Source organism: Camarhynchus parvulus, chromosome 1 (assembly GCF_901933205.1).
Source record: "Camarhynchus parvulus chromosome 1, STF_HiC, whole genome shotgun sequence".
NCBI classification, from domain to species: Eukaryota; Metazoa; Chordata; class Aves; order Passeriformes; family Thraupidae; genus Camarhynchus; species Camarhynchus parvulus.
The window spans coordinates 39,251,993-39,279,248 of NC_044571.1; the positions used below are offsets into that span (position 1 = coordinate 39,251,993).

Sequence of the window (27,256 nt, forward strand, 5' to 3'; positions counted from 1 at the left end):
CAGGACAGTTACTGTTCTGAGAATCTGAATGATAAAAGGAGTAAACAAACTTCTGATGTCCTGCAACTGTTAGCTCCCACCCTTTGCCACCACGGTTTTTAGATGTAATTTACCCATTTTTAAAAAGTTGCAGGTAGCAGACCACAGAACACATTGTGCAATATCAGTTTTAGCAATATTGCATGTGACAATACAGAATTCTTTTCAATATCTATTATTAAATCCATTAATATCCATTAAATGCAAGCACTAACTAAACCCACATCAAATGAAACATGACAAAAAAACCATCTTGTTCATCTTTTCAGTTTTGTACAGACTTTCATTTTGTTTTAACTGACTGCACTTCATAGCTGCTCAATCCTTTCAAATAGAGGAGTCAAACTTTCTGGAGTTTCATTGATGCTTCAGAATTAAGAAGCCAACAGTTCTTAATGTACAATCCTACAAACAGACCTAAAAGCAGCATGGGAAAAGGGCCAATGCAATTAAGCATACAGAAAGGATCAGAAGAGCACAACAGTCCACACCAACAAATAGAAAACAGAGACAGTAGAAAGGAGCCAATACAGCAATTTGTGCCTGAACTTCTTCCAATTTCTGATTTAACCTAGTTTCCCTGTCACATTCTCTACACAATACAGGAAAACATCTTAAATCAGGGGCAAAAAGAAGGTTTCACTACCACACCTAGAAAATGTGTATCCATAGATAATAGTCACTGAAACAGGTAAAGGCTGCATTCTCAACTCTGAGGTGCCATGCTTCACTACTACTGGATATTTGGCCAAAACACCGCAGGAAGAAGCAGAAAAAAAACAAGAGGCAGCAAGAGAGCATCACACACAGTTCTACTGTTTTGAGCACTGACCCACAGTCACTTTTTTAAGAATTACTTAAGCTTTCTTAGAAGACTGAAACACGGAATTAGTGAAATTAGAAACAATCTGAAAGTATTTCACTGCTTATCAAGTGCTTCATAGACAAGGACAAATACATTACATACATACACAAGAGACTATAATTTCATTCTACCTTAGATCCTTTGAAATTAAAATCACTATCTTTAATTCTGGTCAGTGATTACAATTAGACAGAAGCTTAACCAAACTGATCAACTTGTCAAACCATGGGTGGAGAAAAAGCTAGAAGGAATAATTTTCTTTCACTACATGGCACTGTAGTACAAACCCTTCTTGTATCAAAGCAGTTTAAGAATTTTTCATCTAAATAAAGCACCACCCAGCTGTCTGTAATTGACTTTATTATCACAGATTTAAGACTGCCTTGATATAATGACCTCCAAAGTGCTACTGATATCAAAGACAGGAACCAGTCAACAGAACACCAGAAGAACTCGGAAGAAAATTAAAAAAGAATGTATTTTAAAGGGTGTCTAGAAAGCCACTGCATGCCTTCTAACTTACATTCATCAAAACTGTTTAAGAAAATACCTGCAGGAAATCTTTAAAACACAAGAGCAAGAAAGGGTATTGAAGAGAAAGTGAACTGAAATAATCACATTACTATGTCTTTATGCAGGACTAAACCAAATTTTATTTACTATTCTCTTCTGAATGTTTCAGTTTGGTTAATAGACTCTTTCTTTTGGTGATGCTCCCATGACAGTGATCACTTATCATTGGATTTCACAACCAAGACACAAAGCCTGACTACTCACAGAAACGCTGACTTCAATTGTGTCAGCCTAAAAGTCAGACAAGCCTAAGGGGGGTTTCAGAGCAGTTAACCAGTGCAGGGTAAAAGCCCCAACTTAAACTGAAAGCAGCAAGATCTTGCATTGCTAAGAAGTTATCTGTAGCTGTGCAACTCCCACTTTCTATCAGGCACATAAAGGCACAGCAATAGCTCTTGACATAGGTGAAAAGCTGTTTATCTACCTGTGATAAACCTAAATAGCTTCTCATGGTTGCAATCTCAAAGGGAAAATTAAAGAAAAACCCCAAGAAAAATCAGATATCTTACTGCATTAGATTCCTCTTCTAGAAAGCATTTAAAAACGTGTAATTTCAAGCATATGGTTTAGCATTTTCACTAATATCAAGCTTTAGTAAATAAAAGCCAAAACTCATTAAACACATATTACACTTAACCTTCATCAAAATTAGTCCCAGACTCATTTGCTGGTTGCTCTTTTCACCATTCTGTAAGATACCCAGAAGCTGAATAGTGACTTTATTCCAGTAAGCACAGAAGGCTGGTGCTCATATTCAAGCTAGCTGCAGTCCACACAGTGATGAAGAATGAAGATCATAACATCACAGGTGTCAGTCTCCACATACAGAGAAGTGCACCACGCCTAACTTTTGACTATCATGTCCAGTTGCAAATATGCTTTCAGGCAACTGCTTTAGTAAGGTATTCATTACTGCATATTGCATTCATTCCACAAATCATGGCTGCACTTGTTCTGTAAAGTCCAGTTTGAAAAGCTCAAATTTGATGATTTAAGAGACAGGGCGTTAATGCCTAGATTCCTCCAGCCCTATGGGCAACAGGGAACTTAAAAACTATTAAAACATTATTTGTTCTATAGGGATTACTTATTACACATTCAATTTAGTCAACCATGTCTGCTGAGAGGCACACAAATCCCACCATAGCTAATTTAAGAACTTACCAATTTCCCTTGCAATTCTGACAGCTTCATCTGCATCCTGTAAAAGCAGGAAATGAGACCCAACGTTAATCCCATCAGCCATTGCACTATGTCCTGAGGGCAGTCATATATTGCACTACTGTCTCCTCCGATTCATTTAATGTTTGATTTTACAACCTCCTGACCCTTTTCAGCCAGAGGAATGTAAAATTAATACCATAAGTGGAATGTAAATTCTACCTCATCATTAGTGCACTGAGAAACTCAAAGCAACAAGGAATCAGCTGACAGGAAACACAACCAGGATCGCAAAATTATTTTCTGCAGTTGTAGGAATTTAATGCTAGAATTTAGACGTTTACAATCAATAATGGACCATAAATCAGATCGTTAAAGTTTGTCCACTACCAGCTTGTTTCTGTCCTCACAGGTATTCCTTGTGTTTTCCTGATTGCTGTCAGTAGGGGGAGTTGATTCTCTATTGTTTGGGAGTAATTCAAGTTCAGGAAAAAAAAACCTTGTAGAACTTCTTCAAAGACAAATGGGTTTTGTTTACTCAAGAAAGAACACAAGCACTTCAGTTTTGGAAGTTCTGCATTATGAAGACAAAATAAACCTTAAATGCATCATTTTAAACTGTATCTGAAAGGAGAAGATTCCCATAATTGTGTTCATTTAAGAGTTGCGTAAGCCAACTTTACAAATTCTTTTGTTGATGCCACCTATTGCTTCAGCTGTCTCATACTACTGTAGCCTGGTACAGGAAAAAGTCCTGGGAAACTCAGTGAATAAAAACCAGAATACTTGAATTACTTACATTTCAATAACCAAATCACTTCCCCTGCAGTAGTTATTTCTACTGATAACAGTATATCTCCATTATACAAAGTTAGAAAGAAAAAGGGTTAAATTACCGTGGTACACATTAAGCTTGAAAATTCCATCCAAATTTGCTAATATTTATACTATCCCATGACATACATTAAAAAATTTGTATAGAAGGCAGTAATGTCTGGAAACCACCAGCTGCTAAGTGTGTCTGAAACTATGGGGGCTGACTTATGAACATTAAACTGAAACCTGATATTTTTAAAGCTTTCAAGGCAATCCATTTTAAAAGCACCCAGGTCAGAACTTTAAAAAAAAATACATAAGAAATGTTCATACCTGGTTCATTTATGTCCGATAATAAAACAAAATCCTCTTTAAAAGTCTTCAGTACCTAGTAACAGCCCCATGAAGAATAAGAGGGCTGGCAGGGGAAGTTGTCAGAAAATTTAATTTCCTTTCATTAGCTAGTCTGCTCCACAAATCGGTGCTTGTTAAGTTCAAAGCAGTCCTGAAAGCAACATCAGTTTTAAGTCTTTTTACTCCAGTCACATCTGTTAATGAGATTTTTCCAAATAACAATTGTTTTTAACTCAAGAGATAAATCTAGCAAAAAAACCTTGCCCCTCACTCCCCCCCCCCAAAAAAAAAACCTCAAGAGTTTACTGTTTTATTACACCTTGCTGCTTTCCATGACCCTGCACCCTCCAAATTTTAGCTTAAAGGGATAAAATGCATGAAAAGGGTCATTTAAGAATGTTAGTGGTTTCCACACATTGAGTTTGAAGGTTCTTTGTTCCTGCCCGTGACAGTTATGCGAGAATACTTCCCCTTAATAGCCTCTCTGTCAGGAAGTGTTAAACCTGCCAAATGCAGACAATTAGAGCCTCTTGAACAAAATGCAGGAAGAGTGATGACTGATGAAGAGCCACGATTATAGCTGAGAAGGAAACTTTTACATTTCTTTTCTCTTGCAAATTCCCCCACATATTTGCAAAATAGAATTAAGGGGGGGAAGCAAACAGGGTAATCTTTTTTCACTTAGTTACCTGCAAACAAGTGGCTAACTGATACACTGTAATCTACAGGAAGACAAGCTGCAAATCATTATAGAGGAACTTTTCACTGCCACTGTATTTTTACATATGCATACAACAACTTTAAGTAACAACTGATTGGTATCAGCAGCACTAATTGTCTTCGTTCAGGCTTGAAAAGATTTTAGTCATCTGCCCAGCACAGTTATTAATTTACACTGTGTCAACATCTGTTTCTTTTACAGTTCTAACATATTAGAACCCAAACTCTAAAACACGAGAAAAAAAAAATCCATGCATGCTCCAATTTTCGCTTTCAAAGAGCATTTCTGAAAACTCAGAAAACAAAAATATGCTGTGATTTAAAGAGGAAAACTAACAAAAAAAAAAAAAGAAATTTATATATTCCTATCTCTGATAAGTCTTTTGATCTTTTTCCATAAGAAGGTATGTTGAATATGTTTAAAATATGAATTTCACTTGCTGATTACATAAATACAGAAACAGTCTGAGTAATCAAGGAAAGTTAGGACATTTGTTTTAGCTTTTTGGTATATAAAACTTATGACAGATACACAATATTTGCACAAGAGGGGCAAAAAAGTGAATGCTATCATACTGCCTAACACCCATGTCCATATGTGCAAAATATACAATACCACACTGGTACTAAAAACACTTTAAATTATTTTTTAAAGCAAAAGTCCTCAGTGATTTACTGCTATTTCTTCCAAAAGCACATTAGCTACATTACCATTTTCCCAAAATAAACTGGAAACTGTAACGGAATATATAATTTTAGCACCAGCTTTTATTGTACAAATAAAAATGTTCAAGTCATGGTAGAAGTTAATAAAAGTCCTAAGAGTTATAAAATTATGTCAGTGTTTTCACAAATAGGTGATTCCATTAAGTTAAAGAGACATGAAATACTCCTTTTGCGTAAGAATTCCTAACCTCCTACTTTCACGTACATGCCTCTCAACCAGGTACCAGCAGGTGGAGACAGAAAAACAAAACGGTCTTGATATGGGGAATGCCAGGGTAAAGCTGATTAAGTGACTCCTAGAACTGTGAAACATTGTATTAATGATGAAGAACTGCATCATGGTTTTCACGGCTGAGGGTACTATAGCCCTAGAGAACCTCCAGTTCATATCCAGAATCTTTAACAACCTCTCCAACAGTGACCATTCAATCCTAATGTCAATATCCTAGCGCAAAAATTCATCCAAAACAGGCACCCAAAACTTAACTACAGTAAATTCAGAGCCTAGCTGAAGACCTCTAATGTGTTTACTGACATCAGCGAAACTAAGTAGACACAGACATTATTCTTCTGTGTCTACACTCAGCTGCGTTCTACCAGCCATAAAACCAAACTAGCTGTATATGGTGAAACAATACAAAAATCATTCTTCCCTTGCCATTCCTTTTCCAGTTTTTCACCACAGCATGTTCTTATGCTCATTACTCAGCCTCCACTTTCTAGTCTCGTACTCCCCTTTAGTTGTTTACAGTCAATACATCATCTCAGACCCAATTTTAGTATAGCTATTGCTCACATGGATTAATGCTAATTCTTTTGATTAAAACCATTTATGACTACATCTCCCAATCGGGTTTTATAAAACTAATTCTAGTTACACATTTTGAAATTAATTACCTTTGATCACTTTTGTTGGCTATCTAGCTGACAGCACAAGACTCCAGTTCCTAATATGTTCAAACAGGATTTCTCAATTGCCCCAGCCAACTGAGAAACTGAACCATGGATGAGAAGAAAATTACTCTTTGTCAAACTGCCCTCTCCATTCCACATCTTTCCACTCAGTTTCATATTTGCTAGTATTTGCCAGTACAAGAACAGTTAGCGGTGTCTGATGCCATGCATCCTCCTCTTCAATCCTTCCCGCTTTAAGTACACTGTTGAAGGGCTTCCTTCTTTTAAATTTCTAGTTTAATTACTACTCACTGGGAATTCTTCTGCATGCAACTTCTCCAAGATGTTATTACAAAACCTTAGCAGTGTCTCCCATGTCTGAGTGCTAAGCAACATAAGAGAGGAAAAATAGTCTTTATTCATGAAGGACCTAAGTATCTGCAGCACTTTTTAACAAGGATAAAGACAACTCTCCTCGTAACAAAGATTTTCAGTGCTGTCTTGAGTTGAATAATGAAGCACTAGAAGCTGTTGCCCCGTGTTTGCCTTAACTATTCATCCACAAGAATACATTCAACAGATCCATCTTAATTTCTAGCATTGTCAGAGGCATAAATACAGTTTTCCTCCAGCTTTACTGAAGTCCTCTTTAAAGCTGAAGCCAGGTCTAACCACCTTAAGCATCGAGCAGACATTTAACTCCTTCCTAAGGCCTTTATAATCTTTATTTCCCAGGAAAAAGAGCCCTCAAGGATTTTGAAAGCTTCATAACTGTGACTAAAATAGGTCTCCCACAGAATGGCAGAAATCCTTAACAGTCTCCAGTTCCTTGTGTGTCGCTGTTCTGATTAGAGCTGGTATCATGCAGCTTTGCCCTTCCTATCTTAGTCCAAATTTGCAAAATAGCATATCAAACTCTAACCAAAGATCAGGCATCCTGTATGACCTAATTATTTGGGTATTCATTTGAGCAAAAGACATTGTTACAGGAAGGAAATCAGAGACCAAACACAGGCACATATTTAGATCCATAGCAAGTGTGACACTATCGATTATCAGAAGCTTTATTTCCTATAATTGGTTATCAAAGCACTGGTTAGCCTAAAATTTGCAACTTTTTGATGGAGACAACAACGCCGGCAATGTCTGCGGACTTTCCTTGCTCTTATTTGGTGGGCACACTGCAGGTTTGGGTTTAGGGTTTTTTTTTTAGATATGTACTCTTTGTCATCAACACTCATCAGATAACCAGAACTCGTGCAGGGCTGAGGTAGGTGAAACCAGTGTGACATGGACACTTTGGGATTAAGGAACTACCACATAGATCCTTTCAATAGCAGAAGACTGGAGTTCTCAACTCAGGCCTACATTCCAGTTCATTTGGTTTTAAGGGTATTGTTGCATACAGCCCATGGCCAACCACATCACTTAAGTTTCGTTTTTGTGTCAGGAACTTCAGATAATTGCCAAAAACAGTGCAACTGAAGGTCTACGAAACAAGTGCATACAGGAAAGCAGCTCAGCTGCACTGGTTCTAGGCCTATCTGTTCCTTAACCATTATCCTACTTTGTCAGGTTTGGGTTTTTTATTAGTAGAATAGCAGACCCCTACATAAGTTTTAATTTGATACAATGAGAAAACCAGCATTTTGAGTATTTAACTCTGCATTAGAGAATGCTTTGTGGTATTCAAATGATTAATTCAAAGTTATCTCCTAGCTAGATGCTTTTCTAGAAGTTATTTTCAGGATTCCTAGAGGAATATACAGGTCCTAGAAGAATATACAGGATATCAGAACAAAGAATGTTATGCCCAGCAGCTTGGCTGCTGTTATATCTTACGAGTGCTAAAGGACCACACACACAGGGGACTGCTAAAACATACAACAAAAACCTGAAATTTGCCAATTTGCCACTCCCAGACTTCAACATGGCCATGAATTCCAGTCCAAAACTCATATGGAGTCCTCCAGAAGGGAAAGAAGTCTTTGCACTTCTACCCATTGCAGCATTATCCTGCTACCAGACATTACAAACATCATGCATCTCCATCACAAGTACTGAAAATTCTCTTGGGCATTTTGACCTCAGCTATTTTGTGATTTTATCATTCTCTCTCTCTAGTCAAGTTCTCCAGGCAGCCTCAAAGGACCAAGTAATTCTGTGGAGGCTGAGCCCCTCTGTACTCTATTTACCTGTCACTTTTAGTTGGGTTTTGGGGGTAATTTGTCTCTTAACAGAGTTTAAAATCCAGCTTAGCTACTATGCTCTTTTCCATGCAACTTAAAGTTTTACTCAAACTTCATTTGAAAAAAAGTTGATTTGACATGTAAAGCATAAAAATTTTCAACCCAGGAGGCCAACATTTTATAAGGTACCAAGTTTTACTTTTATCCAGTGAAGGTTTTAAAAGAGAAAAGCCTAACTACATTAACATAGACAATATATTAAGACACAAAGGAAAGCTTGTAAGAATCCAACAAAATCACTATGGCAGAAAATAAACAAAAATGAAGATATACCTTATTTAACCTTACAAACTATAAAGAAATAACAAGTTCCTTTTTACAAAACTGTTGGAAGACATTCCTTCTAAAACCACACAAAGAGCATTAGCTGTAGATTCTGATAAAGAGCCGTCAAATTCCCCCCCATCCCATCCTTATTCTGAATTTTGCAACACATGGAAATATGCACCATCAGAACTGACCACAAAATGGAAACTTCACACAGTTTAACAAACTTCACTTAACTTAGAGCTGTCAAGATCTTGGCCAACAAGAAATCCTGAGAAATGTAAAGATGTGCAAATAAGGCAAATCCACACCTGACATTTTACACATCTACCTGCCTTCATGTTAAATTTAAAGCAAAGTATTTTTAGAGACTCCACTGAAGAACTCCTAATACATCATTTATTATCAAGGACTTTCTCCTCTTTTCCAAAGCTCTCTTGTTAATAAAAATCTGTACTTCATTTTTAATTACATTTTACTGAAAAAGAAGAGGAAATTATAATTAGATTCTGCATCAGACCTTCAATAGGTGTACTTTGATTTAGACACTGTTCCTACAGTGGGCAGACAGTAATTAAATGATTTCTCACCTTGACTACTCCATCAAAGCCAGGGATCGTGTTGACCTTTGCATTCTTGGCTAACAATTTGCTTTCAATCTTGTCTCCCATAGCTTGAATAGCATGTGTGTCAGGTCCAATGAAGGTGACACCTTCTGATGCCTGCAAAGACAATGAAGATAAAACTTTAAGAGACAAAAATAAAAATCAGCTTTTTCATACACAGATATTGCTATTAACTTTTTTCTCTTTTTGAGCTAGTACAACAAGACTTATAAGGCAGTGATCTCTTTACATAACAACAGAGCAATATATAAATATTTCAGACAGTTCATTAAAAATGTGTATGACCTTGTGAAACTATGTATACACACAGATTCAAAACCCTATAATTAGCATTTGTATAAATCAAAAGCCGGGCCAGAGAAAAATAGCTGCAAGTGGAAGTACTCCAGCCTGGAAGTTAAAAATATCCCTTCAGAAAACAGAGGTTTGTTAATTCACCATTGAAATAACCAAAAATTATTTACAAAGATGCACTTGCCAAATGATAACACAGTTTAAAATTCTATTTCGTACGCATTCCTAAAACCAAACCTCAATGAAACACCACAATGAAAATTCAGTCTTTAGCTCAACAGATAAAAGACCTTGAAAATAAAGCAATAAGTGAAATAATTTCCTGATTCTTTCAGGCAACTTTTCTCCAATAATAATGTGGAAAGCAGTTCACATAAAATGTTCTAATACCTCAACATCAATATGTAGGTAAAACATTGAGCTGCATGTTTCTTCTTCCTGTTTCTCTATGCCAACAATAGACTTCAGCAAAGTTATTCAGATAGAGGCATTTTTTCAAACTTCCTCAGGTCAGTACTACATTAAGTTAAAGACAATTCTATCAGAACTGTTCCCTGAAAGTTACTGATGCAATAGCAAGTACACATGTGTTTCAGGTAACTTTATATCTTTTGTACTGGATGGGGAAAGAGAAGATGAAAGAGGGGTAAGGATGAAACAAAAAAAATTAATTTTTTTTTAAAAATCAAGCCTTGCACAATTTTTCAAAGTTCCATTTATTTTCTTCTTCCCGTTCTAAGACATCTGTAAAATGTCTAAATCCAACTTGTTTCTAGCCAATGGGCAGCTAACTTAATATCACTACTAGCAAAATGGTAAACAGCAGTTTCTTGTATCACAATTCATGCCTTAGTATTTTGTCTTTCTGACACATACTTATGCTACACAAACCATATAGTTACAGTCACTAATGATAAAAAGTCATTTGTTGAAGCTCTGTGTATTTACATGATGGAAGTACATGATCCAATCCCAGAATATAGGAAAAATATGTTTAAGCTGGGAAACATCCTCCTATTTGTGATCTTATAAGAACCAAGAGATCTCAACCTGCTTGGGAGTCACCATCAGCAGCTTCCTAGCAGGACCAGTGTGCCAGCAGCAGCTCTGTGTAGATTATTTCATACCATCCTAGCTAACAGGGAAATAAAGATCATCCAGAAAAGACCAGGTAAGCATTATAGACACACAAGGAAGCTCAGTGCAAGGACACCCAAACCAAATGCAGAGCATCAGGCTCCGCTACATCAAAGGACTGTTAGCTTTGACACACAATGAACCATCTGGGGGTTTATCTCTGCCCACCTATTCTCTACTGCATTGGGATTCTTAGCTTAGCAACTCAGGAATTAACAACTTGATTAATAGCTGTCTTAGAAAGTTGGGAAGACGGTTATACAAAGAAGGGAGAGGAGGACCAAAACAAGGGTGCAGACCCATAATTATGTAGTGCTCAGATCCTTTGGCACTTGAAGAGATCCACTTTTTAAAGGAGAAGGGAAACAAAGCAAGGACTTGATGCATGAAACCACAGTGACACAAAGTTTGGAGCTAACTGTTTCAGAAACAACCTGAAAACTCATACTTCTTCCTCTCTTAAAAAGAGGCAGAAATAGGTACCTGCATACACCTAGAGGCAGGGCAGAGTTCTGTCATCAGACTGTATCACAATCTCAAAAAGCCTTGTGGAAAAGGATCACTTACACACTTGACAAGTGGAGATTCCATCGTCCCTCTTGTATCACTTCTAACCTGGAACACCTTGTTTCCACAGTTTCTGCCACAATACTGGCATTTGCATCCTGACCAGCACTACTTAAAACTTCACCATGTATTGTTTCCTCTCCTCAATTTCCTAGAGTTTACTATCAAAAACATGAGATCTACAGAGGTCAAGATATCAGGTTCAAAACTTTTGCTGCCATAACAGACCATCCCAGACTTGTAGCTTGCAGCCTACTTCCATACTCTTACAGTATTTCTCTTATCTCCTCTTTGTCTTGACAGAAAATGAAAAATCTTCATTCAAACTGGAGGTCACAGGGGAGGATAAAAATTACATTGATGGCATCAGCAAGCATGCACCTCTCCAGCCAAGTGCCCTTAGAGGACATTATGCTTGACCTACTGTCTCATCTCACTGATTTGTGGCATGGACTTCCAAAGTGCCCAGTTCACTCCCTGCTCCTGGTCCAGATAGGTGGATAAGAAGAGAACAGCACCATTCAGGAAAGATTAATGAACCACCTGAGAAGGAACACTGCAGGCCATTTCAAGAAATTAATCTCTGCATCCAATATATTTGTTACATGAATCCTGTAGAGCTGCAGTATTCCACAGGGACACAGCCCATACTACTTACTAAAAATTAAGTACCAGATGATGTGCAGCAGATTCACATTACTCTAATGCAAATATCACCTGTTGAAACCTGTATCTTTGTATTTATTTAATGCATACTTTTCATAGGTCAGAATTTACAAACTGCTCTTGTCTACATAGACAGCTTTTGGCTTTAATTGCTTCAAACCTTTGTGCCTTACACAGATCAGCTCTTTCATGGTGAACAAGCAGCAGCATAGTACAACCAGCTATTCCCTCATAACATCAGTCACCTGGGGCAGTCACCACAGCCAGCTGTTTCCCCTTCAACAATCTGAAACTAAATAGCTTAACTCAATATGATATCAAAGTACACCTAAAACATGTGATTCTGCAACATCCCCAAATCAAAAATAAGTTAACAAACCTAGGAGGTTCTGCTGGTTTCCAAGCAGTGTGTCTAACCATCTCTTACACAGGAAAGGTGTGCATTCTCTGACATGACTCACAACTAACTTTAGTTAAGCACATTAAAAAATACTTTGTTTAGTAGTGCCTTAAGCTGACAAAGTCTTGCAAGTCTTGCTACAGCAATTTAATACCCCATCACTCAAAGATGCTTGCTCAAGCCCTCTGCCAAAGCTTCTCAGCTTATCACCAGAAAAGTGCCCCAGCTTCTTCATCACCCACACTCACACAATCTGCTAAACAATCCATTCAAAAGTCTACTGCCCAATACTGAAAATACCAAAAACACACCATAAGAAAGAATGCAGTGGCAAACACTTCAGCTCCCACAAAGATTTATCAGTTTGGTCACACACAGACTTGTCAGTGTGGCAGCAAGTACTAAAACCTCTGCTGTACATACACAAGCTTACACACTGCATATCAAACAAGTTCTTCCAAAACTTCTGTTACTCCTCCACACATCCAGCAGAATATTTCAGCCTTGAAGACTAATTATCTGGCTGCAGAAAACACATCAAAAGTTTCACCATAAATATGCACCAGCACTTTGTTTAGAAACATACCTGTGATATCTGTGTATCACTGCTCTACTTTGCATAATCAAAGGTACAGGCAAATAAAAAGGAATATTTTATAGAAGAACAAGTTCATAGAAATTCATGCAAAAAAGTTAATTTTTAGTTGTCTTAAGTATCAGATATTAGAGTTTCCCCCAACAGCCTACTATTTTTGAAAGCAGTAACAACAGGTCTAATGGTCATGCCATAAGGACTGTGAACAGTTTATTCTCCCTTCGTTTTTGTTTGGTGGTTGGCTCTTTTTAAGCCAGACAAAAGCCTTAGTCTACCCTCAGGGAATGCAGGACCCCTAATATAGCAAAAACCAAACACAGTGTCAAAGTACAACAAGCAAAAGCAAGATTTGGAAAATCCTTTTGAGAAGTTCATGATTGAGTTTGTGACCATCACAGTCACAGTCTGTCAAACATCTGACCGCTCTGGGAACAGAGTGGGCCAGACTGACCTATGTTAGTGTAAGTCATCATACCCTCAACATCTGGAAAGGACCTGCCCATCTGATAAACTCCTGTGGACCTGAAGTAATTGAAGAGACAGTCTAGAGGGGCAGTTTCTTTTGCACCTCCTCCTGGAAATTACGAATGTAGATATTCACAATTAGTATATTATACAGTCAGTAGTGGATTCAGTCTCAGTGACAGCCTAAGCAGAACTAAAGATAGAAAGCATGAAGGAGAGGAAACTGCATAAGCAACTTTTACACACGTATACTTGGCAACATATACTCTTCTGTGGGCTTATGAATCTGTGGCAAAGCAGCCAACTCACTGCCAGGCCTCCTGGAGCTGCAGGAAATTATTGAACAGTTCCAACTCAGCTTTAGACAAAACAAGTGATAGTAAAACTTATCCGTTGTCTTTTACTATGTTAGTTATGGACAATTAAACACAGTTTTTGGTGTCCTCATTTGAGCCAAGATACTTGAATCTGCATGTAATATCAGCTTAAGAGGAGCGGCTTCAACCAACAAGGAGAATATGCTATGTACAAAAACAGTGCTATCAAGAATCTTGTGTTTTCTCTTTCAGGACCATTGGATGAGGGGATTTTTCCACTCACAGCATGCTGATGTGGCAAAGCATACTCTGAGTGCTCAGCTGCCTCCAGGTGCAAGAGCCCCCTACAGTTACCTTACCACACAGAAGCAGCGACAATAATGCAGGCTTTGTTCTTGTTCATGCCCTAGTACCTGAAAGGACTAGGTCTAGGGAAGTATTTCTCATCTCTGAGGAAGAAATGGCTGAAAGGCTAGAGAGATCTCAGAAGCATTTGTAGCTGCTCTGCTGTTATTGAAAATAAGCTTTTCTATGTGAACACAGAGCTGGTTTTAAACAAGTTCATGAAACTTACAGGAGAACCCAAACAATATATTGCAGGCTGCCACTGAATCATAGGTTCTCAAATTCAGACTTACATATGATATTTTCAACTCAGGGTGATATTTACAGAAGACAGTAACAGCCCTCAAGTGACTGAGGCAACCAACCAAGCTCCTCTTTCCTCATCCACTCTCCTTCCCCCGCTGCACATGCCTGCCCACAGTCCTATCTATCCCCCTTCTCTAAAGACAGGCTTAAACACTCTCAGCTGACCTAGCTGACCAACATGGCAGACAACGGTTTATTTCTTGTGTAAGAAACGTTTTCCATCACTTTCACGAGACAAAATGAGCTAATCAGAGAAGCTTAATGGGTATTGAAGGAAAGACCATGAGCTGCTGGTGCATGCAACTGGAAACAACAACCTTCTTTGGGAAGATGGAACATCCTCAAACTCTGAGGTGCTCTGGAGGGTGGTTGCATGCTGCCATATTGACCTGCTCTTCTTGTCAAATCTGCACTACTGTTTTAAGGTTTGTTTTAAAAATCAAACATGATGCTTCTCTGAGGAGCACTGTTTGAGTCACAGAATGGCTGAAGTTTGAAGCATCAAAGCCACTGCTAAAAACAACTCTGGACATGTAGTTTCAAGTATTCCAACTTAAGAGCAGAAGAGAAACAGAAACAAGATTCTGTGGCAGTGAGGTAACAGCAAGATCAGCAAGTGTGGGCAGCACAAGTTACCACATTTACTGAAGAATTTATTGGTAAGATTATGAAGGAGGGTCCATAGATAAGAACTTCAGTAGGAACTTTATCATAGGTCTGGTTTTCAAAGGAGTTCTGTTTTAATGCACAAGTTTGTTCACAGGAGAGACTAGAAAAGGGTTCCATTAAATTCTTATATGCAGCTAATTGATTCTTTCACCATTGTACTCCCTCTTGCCACACAACCAGTCAAGGAGGCAGACCCAAAGGAGAAGGGAACAGGTACAAGTAGTCTGGTATTCACAGTGTTCCAGAAAAATTGGTATCATCCACAAACACAATCCCCCCCACATACAGCTCAGAGATCACCAGAAGGACACAAACCTGAATATGCAGCTGTCTGCAGACACATACAAAGCAGAGCAGATAAGCAGCACACCTCAAAGATGACTGGAATAGACAGCTGGGCCAAAAAGCCTCTAAGTCACATGAGCTAAATGCAGGGCTGAAAAGCTGAGCTGGCAGCAAAAGGAAGGTCCAACAGAGGTACAAACAACCTAGGAAAAAACCAAGCAGAACAGAAAAATCCAGATGAAACATCCAAAGACAGATAAGATTCATGAGTACTAGCAGGGAAAAAGGGGAGAAAAAATCCACTAACACCACCACCAACACAAGCACACTGACATCAGTTGTAAAAGGCAGGTACATAAAACACCTCAGAATTCAGGAACTGTCCATTCAACATTGGGAAGTAATTCCTCAAGGAAATCTACTGTAAGAATATATAATAAGCATCCACCCAATAACTTAGGAAATACTGAACTGGTAAAATACTCTACAATACAATGTGGTGGACATGAAAAATCATCCTGAAGCTTTCTGCTAGATGCACAGACATGACCTATCAGCTCAAATTTTTTGGCCCTGTTGCTGCTATCCTGAAGGCTCAGAATTAAGAGCATACACAGGAGTGGCCAATGATTCATGCTGGCATCAACCTCCAAAATCAGTACCAATAAATGGAAAATTTCATTCTCTGATGTTTAATTTTAAGCTGCAAAGGGCCTGAATCAGTAAAAAGCCTAGGTATTGTCATAAATCATCAAGAGCAGTAACCCTCCAGCAATTCAGTGAAGAAAAGTTTCTTCCAATCTTGTTTACAATGAAAAAAGCAGAACTTCTGAGGATTCCAAAGGATCTTTACAATGCACACACATTTACACCAACACACACGAGAGAAAAGACAACACATACAAGTTGCATCCTTCATTAGAACAAATATTTTTATAAGATGAGTCATGCTGAAGTAAATTAAAGCCTTCTATACAGCTTATAGCCCAGTGAGGACAGTATGCGATGTAAGGAAAAGCACAGATATGTAAGAGGGAAGGGCTGTAGCATCTTACTGTTCCCTGATTACACCTGCCTTTGACTACTGCAGTTACTTCTGCAGAGGTCTGGCTTTTGTATTGTTAGAGGTCTTTGGAAGGAGATGGATTACTACTATCACTTTGAGCTTCAGAAGCACAAGGCAGGTACACTGTGACAGGAAGTAGCCTCAAAAGCAAAATATAAATTGGCAGTTGGCAAAGTAACAGCGCCTGAGGCAACTTGCAGAGGAAGGTGGGAATAAAAAACTGTGCTGCCCAGCCCATCAGATCTCATGGCTTATTCTAAATTCTGCTTCAAAATCAGAACTGTTACTTGGCTCCAAAACACACTACAATGTAGAAGTCAGAACACCCACACAAGCTATGTCACTACCTGTGACACTACATTGCCACTTTAATTATCTTACTCACTGTCTCAAACAGGAGTATGTACTGAAAGAGAAAGTAATACATTGGAAGTGTTTCCTTTGAAAAGAAAAAGCTAGCGGAAAAAAAGGCTTTACCTAAAATCGAACACAGCTGCAAGAAGCTTGTCTTACTTCTTAAAACTGAATTTAAAGAACACTAAAGCATTTTCCAGCCACAACTTAAGAAAAGTAGGAAATTTCTGGGCAGCAATACCCAGAAAAATGAAAACTAGAATACACTCAGTTACTTGAAAATAAGCCAATTGATGCCAGTTCCCATGTTTAACCTTTACCATGGAGAGGGAGATGTGTTAATATGCTCCCATTAAACTATCATTCTAAGAAATATTAACTGGCTTATTTAACTCTTGTATGAGTCTGTTAATGCCTGTCTCCATAGTTTTAAATATGCAGAGGCATGAAAATCCATTAATCAGTTACCAGAAGGGCCAGACAAACTTCTACAGGAGGAAATGAAAATAAGTCTTATACAGGTCCCAAACATGCCTTCCTTAAAGTAGGCTAGGAATAGAATGCAGGAACAGCATATAGTTATTTATAATATATAGAGGGATGGGCATAATTATGCTTTTTAAAATGTAGTATATGTATATTCAAATACTGGAGGTGCAAAGAGAGAACTCAATTTGTTAGACTAATCTAAAGCTCAGCTTTAACAAAAAGCACAGTTGCCAAACCAGTATAAACAATCTAAAGCAACTAAACTCCAGCGTCCAAAAAACATGTACACCACAGAAAAGGTACACAGGTTTATGCCTTCTGCACAAACACCAGGGAGGGGCCAGAGTAACTCTAAATGGTCAGCACTACCTTAAGTACTAATGCCATATGGAAAATCGTTTTTTAAATAAACTTTGAAGTCATCTCCTCTAATTCCACAGAAGTGGTAAATTTACAAAGTCAAAACTAAGAACCATAGTGATCTGTAGACAACATCCTTAACAAGATATAAGTTGTAAACGACTATCACAGATTATACGTAGAAAGAGTAAATGTGCTTGCATTGATCCAATTCTGCATTTTGAAATTAAAAACTCCCCTTTACCAAAAAGTTCATAGTGTTTATTGTAACTTGTAAGTGGAATACATAGCTTCCAATCATACCCTTGCAAGTGAAAAGACGAAGAGCCAGCTTTTTCCAAGGCCTCAAAGCACAAGACACTGAGAACAAGTACTACCTCTGTGGCTCTACACTTACAAGTTTTCACTTTGGATCTGCAAACTGAAGTCTTATTTGATCATTCCACTTTAAAACTGTTTAAGGCTTTAGATGGTCTATATATTATATGTTTGTCCAGAACCTAAATGCAATATCGAATTAACTGAGTTCAGAAGCATTTCTCATGTACAAACTATAAAATTTGAACATACAGGAGTTTGCATGACATGCCACTGTAAGTGATTAACTTCACCATATATGAAACACTACACAGACAGCACCCGAGGCACAGAAACTTAGCCCTGGTATGCTAGAAAGAGTTTTGAGTACTCACCTATATCAGTAGTAAGGAATGCCCAGAAAATTTAGGGAGAAACAAACTAAACTTAAGAATTTTCCCTGGATGGTTTCCATATTGCTTTTCTTCATGTCATTGAAACCACCCTTGATTTTTACATGATAAAAGAAATCTGTGGAACTAATCCTAGAAACCTCTTTCTGTTTCCTTGCTTAACACCTCCAGGCGACAGAAAAGACAAAATGCTTCATTTGCATCCTTAAACATTAGAAACTGCGAATGAGCCTTTTCAGCTGCAAATGTTATTGCATCTACATTTCCAGAAGAGAAAGAAGGTTAAACAGCCTACTCAGGTTTATGTTAACTCATCTCTTTTTAGCACCGTGAGCAGCACAAAGAGCAGAAAATGCAGAAGCTTAACAGCAGAACCTCTTTCTTCATTAAGTTCAATTAGATCCTGGCAATGGATATAGCTGCTGATTACAGGAAGATAAAGAGAAGAAATCAGGTATGCACAAAGGAAATAGCAAATCCGAGCATAATCTTAGTCTTCCCGATCATCCAGCCTCAGGAAGACCATTCCATTTTTCATGCAACACAAAATAGTTCCACCAGTTGCATGACCACACAAGATTTCGCCTGATGTAAAAGCAGCATTTATTTAATCATTAATTCAAAATTAGTTTAAAACGTAATATGCCAGGTGTTGCACAAATCCAGTCTGAATATGCTAGCAAGGTAAGAAGGAGTCCCTGCTTATCGATTGGTAAGTACCCCATCTTATCAATTAAAGAATACATTTGAGCCACAACTGGTCAAATCTATTAACTACTTTGTTTCACAAAAAAAACCACTATCAAGTACTATTTACTCTTGGACTGTATTAGTTCTTTGTCGAAAATTAGGATTCAAGCTACATATTTTTAATTTGTTTGGAGGGGGAAAGCACTTGGAATTACTGCACTGAATATAGCAGAGAAAGTTAGCAGAACTTTATTTTCTAGGCCATTTGGCTTTTGGTCTGGAAAAAGCCTTCAGCCTGGCAGAAAATGCTCAATGAGATGTTTAACAAAAAATATACATTAGTCTAAATTCAAACCAGGCAGACGTGGAGGAAAAAACAAGGCAATCATGAGAGGGAAAAACAGGGGAGCATCACTCTAGCCAAAGCAATACGTCACATTACCAAGGACCCAAGTTTATGGCATATACAAAATTTTCTGTATCAAACAGAAAGTTCAGTAAGGAAAACAAGCAGAGTAACAAACAGTTCAAAAACTCCAATTTTAGACCAAATTAAGAATATGCACAGACACAAGAATATGCACATACTCTTAATCCAGCCATACTATCTCCTGTCCTAAAGCTGCACATAAAGCTTTGCAAATTAATAGAGAACACAAACATATAGCTCGATCAGTAAGTGTACTTTGCAATACTGTACCTTGTGTTTTTCAAAGGGGAGGCAAAATCAATAATCAAAACATGAGAATATATTTAGAAGTGAATGAGTAATGAAAAATTAGCACTGTATTACTGAGATGTTTCATTGAGCTTGCAGTCAAAGGGTATTAATTTTATGCCTGTGTGTTGGGAAAAAAACCTGTCTGGTATTTTTCCAGACATCCTAAAATGCTTTTAAATTTAGGTGACTATAATGATATTTATACTGCACATTCAAAAACCAAATGAAAACTTATGATGACTGTCCAAGCTCACACGACCCTGAATTTACTGATGATTTAAGCATAAGGAACCGTGGTGCTGACAGCCAGGAAGGTAAGTGACCCTAGAATTATCTTCTCTAATAACTAGATTGAAAAAGAGTCCTTTCTCAAACATTATAACAGACAAAGACATTGAATAAGCAACATTTTTGATGAAAACAAGACTCTTAAAAGCCCACTGCCCTAACCAAACTCTAACATGGGTAATGCCATTCTGACCTACAGCACCCTTTTCTCAGCTGGCCAGTGGACTTAAAAATCCTCTCCACTGTCCTCACAAGGTTACTAATTTACTTCCTGTCAAATAGCTGCAATTGCTGATATTTAGACAAGTGTTACTGTGTCAACAGAAATAGCCATCATCAAACATTTGATAAAGATTGTTTGAAGACCTCCAGAGAGTTTATAAAGACTCTCTAAACTACACTGGAAAATGCAGAACAAATCGCCAAGTCTCCTTCAAAAAAGTAGAAGCATCTACATCTTGTTAGTAAACTGGAGTTATTCTCCCAGAAGAGAGCAATTAAACAGCATTAAATTTAATTTCTGACACAACATTAAATGATAAACAGGCATATTTATGAAAAAATAAATATCATGTTGTCAGTTATGTTAATCACAATTATTTTAAGAACCAAAGAAGCAGTAAATATCAATAACAAAATGTGCACAAGCACACATTTGTTTGTGGTTTTGTTTGTTCATCATCTCCACACCAAACCGGGTTTAATTCACTAAACCAACAGACTGTCTTCTACCAAAGCCATGATATACTGACCCTGCAATTACTAAAAAAACACAAAACATTACACAAGTAAGGGAAGGATAGGACTAGGGCAATAGCTGCTCAAGCATAAAACCATTAGAAAACCCAAGGATGGGATGCTGTCCCATAGGTCACAGTAACTGTCACAGAGCAGTGACCCACAAAGCCAGTACCTGCACCCTAGGGCCCAACCCCTCCTGACTCTCACACCCCCAGCAGCAGCAGCTGTGCAGCCATCAGTTTGGGAACCATATGAGCTAAAAATAGCTAAAGGGGCAGGGGGTGCTTAAAGGATTTTGAGGGACAGTCCCAAGAAAGGTTAACAGCAGAAGGGACAACTGCTAACAAATACCCTGTCACCAGACATTTAAGAGGGTACATGGGGGAAAGCATGCAGGAAAAGTAGAGGCTAAATGAAAACTACATTTTCTGACCAGAGATGCCTATGGCAGTCACTAGCAGGGAAAACTGGGAGTTACAGAGGTACTGTCATGGCAATGGTGATGAGACAAGTCACATGTGAGATAGCTGCAATCTAGAAAGGCAAGGAATACTGGAAGATTTTGATCAAACACAGGAATGCATAACTGAGAGAGGCTGTGGAGTTTCCATCCTTACAGATATTTCAAACTCAATTGGATATAAATCTAAGCAACCATTCCAGCTGATGCCACTTGAAGAAAGGGACTAGTCTCCAGTGTTCCTTTCTAAAGTTGCTTACTCCACAGAGCTAGGTAAAGTGTATCAAGATCATAACCTCTGGACAGGGACAGCAACTAAAAGTAGAGAGAACCTGGCACAATCCTTGTCACAAAATAGACAAGACCCGAGTATTTTGTCTAAGATAAAGGGATATGTATCTTCCTACTGAATCTCACAACATTCATTTCCTTAAGAGAAAGCTGAGCCTTCTCTAAAAACTGGCGGTATTGATATCTCTAGCCATTTATTTCTACATCTGTACTAAAGTATGCTGCTCCTTTAGTTTTGCAGACATGTGATCAATTGTTAAAAAACAAAAAAAAAAACCAAAAACCCAAAGGTTCCCATTTCTGAAAGGCAAGCTTAACTAATTGTCTTAGGTCAACACAGGATACAGCATGGTGTTAGGAAAACACAGCTGGGGGCAAGCAAGGACAAGAGGAAACTCCCTACACCAGAACAGGCATGGAAGAAGTTGGGAGAAGCAGCTACAATCAGAGAGGATGGCAAGGGAGCACTTCTGTGATGCTCTCTCATCAGCTGAGCAAGCACTAGTGCATATATGGGATAACATCAGACAACATGGTCACAGCAAAAATACCATTCCATGGAATCCCACAAAGCACACTCCGCCTTGTCTCCCTTACTACATGCATCTTTTTGCAAAGAAGTCATGGTATTACTAATGGAAGATGTTCTTATTTAAATCTTATACACAGTTCCTTGGAGAAAACTGTGGATTAATTACCCTGTAATGAAAGATAACTAGCTCTCTAACCAGGAGAGACCTGATACACTACATTTATGTAAATGAAAAATTCAATTTCTTTTTCCCTTTGGAAATCACTCCCAGAAAATATTTTTTTTCCTACATGTTTTAACAGTTAATGTACACAGCTCTCCCTCCAGTTTCTCTTTTTGCTCTACTTACATGAAGTTTACATTAAATATTATGGGCAGAGATGTGTGTGATTATGTTGTCCTCTTAAATGTGGATGTTCAAGTAAAACTAAAAAAAAGCTAAGGTGCTTTTGTAACCAAAGTTAAAGATAATAAAATTAGGAATAATATTTTTCTTTTAAGGAATAGAATTTTTATACTCATATATACAAATTTGGAGTTTTCCACCAAGCCCTGTTTCTACTCACATATTCTGACATGAATGAAACTGGCTATTTAATTTTATTTTTCCACAGAAGGCAAAGAATTACATGTGATAATAAAAACCACTGAATATTATAAAAGTTTCAAATTATTTTCAAAGTATGTGTAAGTTACACTTCTTGGCTAGCATGAGGAAGTCACACTGGAATTTGGCACATTTTAACTTGTGGAACAAAACGTGATGGACAGGCAATATTACATCACTGGAAATGCTACAGCTTTGGAACAACAACCTCTCACTATCTCGGTGTCATAAATAAAACAAGTCAATAAATTGTTTCAATATGTAGTATTAGAGAATTTACAGGCACTTAAAATGAAGCAATCCATGAGATGTCCTTGTGGTCCTGCTTCTAAGAACCACAACTATTCTGAGCTCAGGATAATATATTATGACAAAAGTATCTACCATGTATTCTGAATACCACCAACTCTGAATCTGAAACAAATTTTATGTGGTGACTATGGGTGAAACAGCTTTTTGGAACAGACACAGTCAAGTTCCTCCTTCCCCTTCCCAACAGATGGGCCTGAGAGTTGGACAGTCTGGCTTCACTCATGCTATAAAGTAATTAGACAAACAAATCTGGATCCTGTAAATAAGCATGTGCTTGGAATTAAGCATGCTTAAACAGTTACAGGCCCTAAATTTCAAAATTTTAGCCTGTAGAGGGAATCAGCATGTTAAATTAAAGCAATCTTTCTGGAAAAGTTTGTGTTTCTTTCTTTTCAAAGGTAAGAGAGGAGTGAAACTAGAAAACTACCAAATTTTTCATATGCTTCATTTTGATGCAAACTGATGTCTCAGAATTGCATAAGGTAGTAAATAAGACCACAGTACCCTAGAAAATTTTTATATTTTAATAGCTCAGCTAAGTTACATAAAAATGGTGAAATGCAACAAGTTCCAGAAGTCCAACATCCAGTTTATCTGCTAAGCTAGGATTCTCTCAAAATTCTTAGTAAACTGGGGTTTCACTTGCAAATTGAATGCTGAAAGTGTGTGCAACTACATGTTCCTCAAAGCTACAGAAAAAATCCTTAAAGAATTTTCCCTGCATAAGCAGTAAAAAAGCCTCCATAAGTATATACAAAGGGCTACATTTCACCTCCTGCACCAAAGAAGAGAGGCAAAGAGACAAGGAGAGACCACAACTGCATCACAGCATAAATGTATCCAGAGAACAAGTACAGCATGGCAGGGCAACTCTAATCCCAACATGCTTTAACCCTTGCAAGGCCAATTTTACAGTCTCAAAGTTCCTTCATCCTCCTTGGAGTCACCTGCTAACAACACATCAGGTAGCAGCAAGAGGCTTGTTCTGATGGGCTGAGCTCAAGAGGAAATTTAGCTGTCAACAGTGAGAAGTGCTCCACCATGGTAACAAAGCCAGAATGTAGTGCCATTCTGCCACAAAAAAGTGGGGTCCTGACCTCCAGGCTTTTCATTTTTCACACCTCAGCCATTGCATTTTGATAACTTCTCTTTCCAGATTATTTTTAAGTTTGCTCTAGATAACTACATAAATAATAGTCCAAGCATAAGGGACATCGCAGGAACATATGACCAGGGCCAACACCTCCTAACAACAGCAGGAAAACTTTCATTTACGGAGATTATGAAACTGCATCTTTGCAAAAATGCACACAAGATATAAGGCGGTGTTATGGCTCCCATTCCTTGCTTTGTAGGAGCAACTCAAGTACCATTGGCAGCAGGAGCTAGAGCAGGACTTGAAACACTCACTCTGGAGTCCCAGGAGGAGGAAAGCTTAGGACAGAAAGCAATTTACCATGCAAGCTCTATAGCACCCTCCTAAACAGTAACTGGTCCCATCATTGAAACTTCTAGAAAAAATAACACTGCCTGTTAATCACTTGTTAAAAAAACTATCTTTCCCAATTCCAAAGCAAGTATGCCTTTAATCAGCTGAAAGATGGGAAAGATCTGCTCCAAATCAGAAATTCTAACAAGCTGCAGAGCTATTGTTGAAAAACAGTTCAGCATCAGCAGAACTCCTTCCCCAAGTCTCGTGCTTCAGGCTCTACCTGAGTCATCACAAACAATCTCAAGCAAATACAAAGTAAGCATGATTCCATGAACATAAAAGGATTAGCTTGGCAAAGTTTTAAAATAACTAAGAATCACCACTTCCAGTGAGAAATAAGTCATTATTTTAAATATGGTGTCATAATGATCTCTCTATGTTTGTTGCAATAAAAGATTTCATTATCTGCTTGGAGACAAGTTAAATTAACTCCTTTTCTATGTCCATGCTTCAGTCTGTGTATATTTTTGAACAAAACCACAATCTGAAGCATGTATGTGTTAGTCTCTGTGTGTAAAATTGATGCTCATCATCTCTCCAACAAATTAGAAATTAAAAAATAAAAGAACAAAACTAAATGAGAACTGACAAGGGACTAGCCTTGAAAAAAAAAAGAGGTAATGTGACAGAAGATATTCATCTACAAAAAAGTACTTAGAACTAGAGCTGGTGGTTGGGACTGACTTCTTTTAGAACAAACAAACAAAGATCCTGACTTCCAAGATTTTCAATACAGGAAAGAAATGCGAAAATAAGGAACTCATTAACTCATGTCTGGAATAAATAAAGTTTTCCACTCTGAACAGATATACATTCCAAAAGAATTCCAAAACATTATGTATAGGAAGGGAAAGTTCCAAAAATATAGAAACCAAGACCAACATTGTCACTTTTCCAGGCAACCACACCTTCTAATTTTAAGGACTACAGTACAGATATCAGGTCCCTAAACCTGTAGGGTTTATGAATTAATATAAAGAGCTTATTCTTTACAAAAATAAAACAAAAGTTACATTAAGTAGTCTCTTAAGCTTACATTGCATCACAAGCATCATATTGCATTATATTGCATAATAATTATTGGCCTTTGCTGGTCACATTTTAAACAAGTTTTATGTTGAAAAGCTGCTATTAGCGGAGAGCACAAGACTCTTCCTACTACAAATGCTGAAAAGAAGAGAGACAAATGCCCATACCTTTAAATATGGGTACTTAAATATGGGTATTTACCCAGCCACAAGGCCTGCTTGCATGTCTCCCTTTTTTAAAGAATGGTGAGGATTGAGACCTTTTTGTGGTTGCAGCCATTAAAGCATTTGGAGCCAGAGGTTTTTCTTCCCCGTTTATTTTTTTAGCTTACCCCTTTTCATCTTTCTTCAGATGCAAACAGAATTGGAAGAAGGGGAAAAGGCATAAACCAGCTTTTCACTACACATGTGCACATGACATCAAGCACAACAGGGATGTGGTGAGCATAATTAGTTTCTTTGGATTTTGCTGCAATATAGATGAAGTCAACAGACATTAGTGATACTGTAATGTAATCACATTTATTATAATTTACAATATCCATCATTACACTTAAAAAATGGAGAGCCTATTTAAGTGTTAAGCAGTCAAAAATGTGATTGAAGTTGTTTCTATCTTTGAACTTTCAAGCAAATTTTCTTCAGCGCCAGGACTACATCTTCACTGCTATTTATCCTTCAGCATTAGACCAGAAAACACAGAGTGACCTTTGTGCAAGGAGCAAATCTCATCTTTGCAGACATATGAACAGTTCATACAAGAGTTCTTGCCATTCACAAAATTAAAACTACATTCACTCTATAATCTCAAGGTCTTCTTCCAATGTATTATCTCTCAACTAGTTTACGTAAGCCTACATATTTCTAAATTTATTTTACACTATTGCTGTCTAATAATAATTCTCTCATGGTCCATTTACCATATCTTTTAATGAACAGGCTGAATACATTGGTGAAAGGACAGTTTCTGTTTTACTCTCTCATATGGAGCTCCAATTCCACAACAAATCTGAACCCCATTATTTTAATCTCTGAAGAAAAATTAATTTGACAATGCTCAACATATTAAACATTCTTCTCTTGGTCCAAACACATATGACATTTATTCATACGATATGCTTTTCTAATCCAAAAAGGAATATATCCATCACCTCACATATTGTCTTGTAGCCAGTTTAATTTTTAGAAAGGCATGGAGAATTAAGACTCTTAAGTATCACACATAAATATTATTATCCTGTAAATGTTAGCTGCCTTAGTAGTGGAAAGTTATAGTACATAAACAGTTCAGACTTTGTTTTTTAAAATCACCGTGACATCTGAGCAGTTTTAAAGCTCCCTGGAAGATCACACAGGATCCTTGTTTTAAGGAAGTATCTCCATTAGCAGCTATTACAATGCATATAATGTAGCTAAATGCTAAATTCCTTTAAAGCACACAATTCAAAAAAGCAGCAAGACATACCAACTTCTTGACACCTAATAGCATTTCCTCTGCTGCCCACCAAAGAACCTCAGCTGTTTTCTATTGTTGTTTTGTGACAATTTTAAGACTGAGGTTCAAGTTTTTGTACTTTGCAACAGTACAGTATCCTGACCAATCTCTGATTTGGAATAATCAGCATAAACTACTACATCATAACGATACCTTGAGCTTTCACTGCAATCCTCAAAATATGGTCCAACATAAATGAGAAACTTCAGGTTTATAATTTTGTTACAAGACAGTAACAAAGGCCAAATTCCAGATATCTTATATAGGTAAATGCAAGATCAAAC

General features: G+C 37.6%; 1 protein-coding gene across 8 annotated transcripts in view; it reads right to left on the bottom strand.

Annotated features, from left to right (window-relative positions):
- The window catches only part of PCCA (propionyl-CoA carboxylase subunit alpha), a 271,373-nt gene that overhangs the window by 186,044 nt on the left and 58,073 nt on the right, over positions 1–27,256 (bottom strand). For 6 of the 8 annotated variants that reach the window (XM_030945325.1, XM_030945350.1, XM_030945359.1 and 3 more), the window contains 2 exons: positions 9,255–9,386; positions 2,642–2,678 (listed from right to left, as the gene is read on the bottom strand). In XM_030945325.1, coding sequence (XP_030801185.1) covers positions 2,642–2,678; positions 9,255–9,386 — 169 coding nt within the window. Of the gene's footprint in view, positions 1–2,641; positions 2,679–9,254; positions 9,387–15,366; positions 15,497–27,256 lie in introns of those variants that run through there. The other 2 variants (XM_030945367.1, XM_030945384.1) reach the window with 2 other exon arrangements.